Raw genomic sequence first — 5,978 nt, 5'->3', positions numbered from 1 at the left:
CTGGCCTGGTCTGCTTGCGGCGTCTCCGGCGGGTCAGGGGCGTGACTCGTGCGGGGGGTGGTGGCGACGGTGGCTCGCGTTCTGTGGTGCGGCGACGGGGGCTTCGCGAGCCCGTTTCGGGCTCGGCTGGGCCAGGGGTGGCCCGGTTTGCCCCTGTGCTGCGTCCGGCCGGATCCCGTCGGGGGTGGTGGAGGATGTCCCCTCCCGCGAGGTGCTGATGTTGCCGCTCCTGGTTCCTGGTTGCGTCGTCCTGTTTCCATCGGTCCCGTTTCGTTTGCCATGGTGAGACGGCGATGGAGACTGCTCGATCGTGGTGGCACAAGTTGGTGGGCGGTGTGTTTGGTGGCGCGGGATGGATCGTCTGGGGTCGTGGTTGGTTGGTGGTCGGGAGAAATCCTTGTCGGCAGGGCCGGCACCGACGCAGTGACGCTCGTGGGCGCCGCCGTGCCTTCCTGAAGGGCGTCGGGCATACCCCTTCCACCTCACCCCTCGCGTACCGGGGGAAACCCTAGGAGATGTCCGGGCAACATCGTCGTCATCGTCGCGATCCTTCTTGAGGGTGTTGTTTGGTATGCGGCGGTCCGGAGTGCTAGGAGCGTGGTGGTCTTATCCGGTGGGCGCGGCGGTTGCGGGTCCTCATCATTTTCGTCGATCCGCCGTTGTTGGCATTATTTTCTCTTCAGTTGCTTTTTTTGTTTCTTTTGGGCTTGCTTGTGCTGAGGCCCCAGTATTTGTATCGTGTGGTCGTGGCTTTATAATATAAAGCGGGGGGCAACCCTTTTTCGGTAACTTAGGAGTCTCCGTTACTTGCCAAGATCATGGGATGCTGCTGCTCTAGACGCATGAAGAACTTCCACCATGACTCCGGAGCATCGGTCGTCCTCTGAACATGGGCCATGATGGCATGATCTGAAAGAAAGGGGAAAGGGATGGCACGGGACTTTTCCTCCAACTCAAATCCAAATATTAAGATACATATCCCACATTTTTTACAAAGATGCATAGCATAGAAAATCAGATCTGGTATCACTGATGACCAGTAGGCCTCATCTGGTCACCACCAGGAACTGGTAATTTGCGCGATGTTTTTTAACAACACACGTGTTTTTTTTTGTTAGTTTGGTGGTATACTGCTTGATACGTGTGGTCAGCATATGCTAGAGAGACAGAAATTGGGCCAACCGGAGGACTATAACCAGATGTCAACAGTGATAAGCCTAAAGGTTCAGTGCAAATAAATGCATGCAGTTTTTGTATGATTCATGCTGACATTTTGATTGTAGCTTATTGTCTTATTTGTACATCCAAATTCAGTTCGACGTGAAAACACAGAGAGGCCGCAAATGGGAAAAGACAACCAGAACAATCAACGTCGACAAGTTTACTCCTAGTGGAAAGCTAAACAGGTAATTTGTATAGTTGATAGAAACAGTTTAGTTCTTCAGTATATGTGTTTTGATATCGTTTACCCACAGGTGGCCACTTGGGAGAGCTTATCTTCTTCGCCGTATTGAGAATGGAATCCTTTACACGAAGAGCGATATGGCTAACAGCGAAACTCTTTGTTTCGTCCATTTGAGTAGAATTAATTCGTAATGCTAGTATAATTAGAAAGAGTTCGAGTTCATGTGTGGTTGGTTGGAGACTACTTAATTTAAACAAGCATTTTCTGCGGGGATAACTTCGGTCAAGTGAGCCACTGCTAGAATGAACTACATTAGGTTTGAAGCTAAATCTAATCCAATATCCTTTTTGCTGGATAAATAATATCTATGCCAAAAGACCATGCTTGCAAAAATGTATCCCGATTGGACGAGTGTATCCTCGACTCATAGTGGTTAACCGAGCGATGTGGTTTTAGTCATTTTCTTTTCTTTAAGAACAAATTTCATAAAACCTTGTGTGATTCATAATAGGATCACTACAGCAGCCTCGCGCCTTAGGCCGGCAATCTTCCTTGTCGATGTGATTGAGGACAGCCCTTGGACTAGCCTCTGATGTTGATGCCATCCACAGGATGATCTCCAAGATCCGCAACTCTGCTATGAACCTGACACCCCCTGCTCCTCCGCCGCTGCCATGGCATTGGTCCTTTTGTTCGTCCTAGTGCCTACGGGCGGGCATGTGTGCCTTGTTTTATGTACCTGCGTCTCGGTACTTTGTCATGTGTGCCTTTGAACTACGGTTTATTTGGTACTTTGTTGTATGCCGGTTGACATTGCCGTGAATATTCTATTTATATAGGCTCAAACTTTTTTTTCTAAAAAAATGAATTACACATGTTTATCGGGATTGCTGGAATAAATCAAATCTTCATGAATTCCGGAGCGGGTACGGTTTTCCGAAGTTTCACCGAAACAGGGCATCTAGACCTTGAGGATACAAGAAATTCAGATTTAAGTGTGCAAACCGTGTTAACGTCAGGGTTTATTCGTACTTGGCCTCTGACCATATCTATCATTAAATTCATGATACTCAGTGTTTTCGTTTTATTTGTCTGCGGTGCCTGAGTGCAGAAGCTCTTTGTCAGTGTTCTAAGATTGCTTGCTGCTCCCTCCGTCCTGTAATATACAATATTTTAAATAGCACGCTATTTCGCCGTTATAACGCGGTTATAGCATATTTGGAAGGGAGACGTTATGTTTTGGCAAAATCAGACGCTACGGCGCTAATCGCGTAATTAGCGCGCTACACATGCTATAACGTTGTAACGTTGTAACGTTATAACGTGCAGACCATGCAAAACTGAAATAAGCACAGCCCAGCAGGCCCAGCAGGCCAAAACCAACCCACGACCACTAGCTTTCTCATTCCTTTTATCAGATTCTCCCACTAGCTTTCTCACTCCTTTTATCAGATGCATATATTGCTTGCTCCTATGAAAAATTTAGTTGCTTAAATACTTTATTTCTAGATATATTTGATTTTTTTTGCAAACGCTATTTTGAAATATAGCACGCTATTAGCGCGCTATAACTTGTGTAGCATTTAGAGAAGGGTCTCGCTATATTTTGTAACGCGCTATTTAAAATATTGGTAATATAAGAGTGTTTTTGACACTTTTGTATGAGCCCAGGATAACAGTTACTCCCTCCGTTTCAAAATAGATGATCCAACTTTATACTAACTTTGTACTAAAGTGAGTCATCTATTTTGAAACTGAGGGAGTACTAGCTACATGACTTTCCATCAAGTAGATGGATGATATGTGTATAGCGAGACAACATATATATGGAGAATAATTAGCACAAGGGATGTTAGGTTGAGCAAAATCAACCTATTCTACTCCAATGAAAGCAACTTGTTACAAATGAAATCTATGGACGGCTGGTCTTTATCCAGCAACAAGTCAACCTAAAAGCCAGGTTGGATGGCCAGTTCTTCATAAGTTTTCCTCTGCCTTGTGTTGTCAGCTAATCACGGACCAATTTGCTTGCCTGTCCTATTCTTGCGCAAAGTTGACTTTCCGTGGAGGTCCAGCCACGTGCAAGCCGGCTACTGGATACCCGGTGAATAATTAGGCGTTAATAATCAATTCGTTCATTGGTGAGCCTGGTAAAACGTGGCCCTTTAAGCGCTGAATGGACAGGCTGCGGCATGTCCGCACGCTGTGGTTGTGGGCTGGAGCGGTCAACGCAGGGAGCAATGGCGGCCCCGTCGTGGCTGCTCCTGCTCTGTCTCACCGGCGGCGTGCTTCGTGCCGGCGCCCAAAGAGCGCCCGACACCACGGGTACCGATCAAGTTTTAAGATCTCTCGTACGTACACATGCATCATGCGTGTGGTTTGGGCATGCAGGTTTCATCAGCGTCGACTGCGGCCTCTCGGAGCACAGCAGCTACGTGGACGACGCCACCAAGCTGCCCTACAGCTCGGACGCCGACTTCACCGACGCCGGCCAGAACTACAACGTCTCGGCACAGTACAACGACCAGGCCTTCCTCAGACGCCACCGGCAGCTCCTCACCGTCCGCAGCTTCCCTGGCCCGCCGGGGCGGCGGGGCTGCTACACCCTCCCGTCCTTCGAGGCCGGGACGTCCAAGTACCTGGTCCGGGCCACCTTCATGTACGGCAACTACGACGAGCTCAACAAGCCCCCGGTGTTCGACCTCTACCTTGGCGTCAACTTCTGGAAGACGGTGAACATCTCTAGGCCTGACGCGGTGCACACCGCCGAGATCATCTCCGTCATCCCGGTTGACGCGGTGCATGTCTGCGTGGTGAACACCAACTCCGGGACGCCCTTCATCTCGTCGCTGGAGCTGAGGCCTCTCGAGGACACGATGTATCCGCTGGTGAACTGGACGCAGGGGCTGCTCCTCATTGGCAGGCGCAACTTCGGCGCCACTGAGTCGATTAGGTGAGCATTCATGTAAAGCTTCTTCAACACGCATAGACTACTCTTTCCATAACAAAATATTTGAAGTTTTAGATTTTTCATAAATCTAACATTTTATAATAAAGTCTACAAAAAAATATATACCTAAAATCTACACCATCAAATTAGTTCCATTAGATTTGTCATAAATTATATTTTCATACTGTATATAAACTTGATCAAACTAAAGAAAGTTTGACTACTTGGGACAAATCTAAAACTTCAAATAGTTTGGAACGGAGGAAGCGCATACCGTCTTAAAGAGCAATTGATTCGAAGACTAGCTATATATATGCATGTATTTTGGTCAGGTACCCGGATGATCCATACGACCGTGCATGGGTCCCGTGGACCAACCTGAAAGAGTGGCTTAGCATCTCATCATCGGATTTCGTCCTCATGAAGTTGGGGGACAAACCCCTCTATGATGTGCCATCTGTTGTGTTGCAGACCGCCGTCACGACACTCAACACCTCGCAGACCCTCATCCGGATCCCATGGGATGCCGAGCCCAACCACATATACCCCAGGCCTGGGTATGATCGATAAACACACTATTTGATTATTTACTCTGTTAAATTTCAGTCATGTGGTTCAAAACCAACTTGCTAGTCATTAGCACATAGATATATATCTATACAATAATAGTGTGTGACATACCCAATCAATCAATTAAGAACCATACATAGAGCTAACTTAGGCCCCTTCGCCAAAAGAAAATAAAATAAAAGAAAAAAAACTATTGTGTTACAGACATGTGTAGTCAACTTTGTAAAACTTTCGCAATTTGTGTCTTGAAAATATATACGTTGACCGTTGACCGTATGATAACAGATCCGCACGATCCGGATGCCGCACAATTCGCATCTCACGGTCGAGACTAGCGCAGCGGTTTAGATCGCACAATCATCTTTTTTTTTTTCACCCACGCGTTTAAATCCCGCTAATCCCCGCACGCGAGAGGGTCTCCAGATTTAGAACCCGCTAATCTCGCTTTTTATCTCCCGGTTTTTTCTTGCCCCTCTAATCCCGCACCTTTTCTTTCTCCTTAATTTTCTCGACCTTCTGTTTTAAATACTAACAATGTCTTCCTTCGCTTCAAAATTGCAAGAAAAATAAAGCGTGTTTCCCAGGTTTTGAACTCTGGTCTCTTGAAAGGAGGATTCACCACACTAACCAACTCGTCCCACATCATTTCTTATCTAATCAATACATGTCATTCTATTTGATATTGTTAAGTATTGGGCCAAGTTTGCCGTGCATTGACAACGATGATAACTTTTAGCCAAAAAACTCTTTTTGCTGACTTATTGCATTCTACTTGGCCTAAAAAATATTGGCTTAAATAAGATGGTAATTTAAGCACTGTGGATCTGATAAGTAATGAACAAACACCGTGATAACTTTTGACCCGGAAAAAAAGTTGTTTCAAAATATACCCCTGATAATTTTTACGTAATTTACGCACAATAGAGCTGATTACTCAAGTACAAACACCACGGTAACTTTTGACTCCGAAAGAAAAGTTGTTGAAAAATATACCCCCAATAACTTCTATGTAAATAACGTGGTTATATACGCACAACCAGGTGATACTCACAT

The 5,978-nt window shown here is 46.1% G+C and overlaps 2 protein-coding genes across 2 annotated transcripts in view; both read left to right on the top strand.

Moving 5' to 3' along the window:
• The window catches only part of LOC123116191 (uncharacterized), a 6,528-nt gene extending 4,759 nt beyond the window's left edge, over positions 1 to 1,769 (top strand). The window contains exons 10-12 of the mRNA XM_044537188.1: positions 1,119 to 1,223; positions 1,315 to 1,406; positions 1,476 to 1,769. Coding sequence (XP_044393123.1) covers positions 1,119 to 1,223; positions 1,315 to 1,406; positions 1,476 to 1,596 — 318 coding nt within the window. The 3' untranslated portion in view covers positions 1,597 to 1,769. The remainder of the gene's footprint in view (positions 1 to 1,118; positions 1,224 to 1,314; positions 1,407 to 1,475) is intronic.
• A 1,833-nt stretch (positions 1,770 to 3,602) lies between these two features.
• LOC123112007 (senescence-induced receptor-like serine/threonine-protein kinase) lies at positions 3,603 to 5,910 on the top strand. The gene is made up of 3 exons (XM_044532903.1): positions 3,603 to 3,730; positions 3,797 to 4,358; positions 4,688 to 5,910. The coding sequence occupies exons 1-3, from the start codon at positions 3,646 to 3,648 to the stop codon at positions 4,923 to 4,925; spliced, it is 885 nt and encodes a 294-aa protein (XP_044388838.1). The 5' UTR covers positions 3,603 to 3,645; the 3' UTR covers positions 4,926 to 5,910.
• The last annotated feature ends 68 nt before the right edge of the window (positions 5,911 to 5,978 follow it).

This window comes from Triticum aestivum, chromosome 5B (genome assembly GCF_018294505.1).
Source record: "Triticum aestivum cultivar Chinese Spring chromosome 5B, IWGSC CS RefSeq v2.1, whole genome shotgun sequence".
NCBI classification, from domain to species: domain Eukaryota; kingdom Viridiplantae; phylum Streptophyta; class Magnoliopsida; order Poales; family Poaceae; genus Triticum; species Triticum aestivum.
This window is presented reverse-complemented; position numbering and strand designations above follow the sequence as displayed.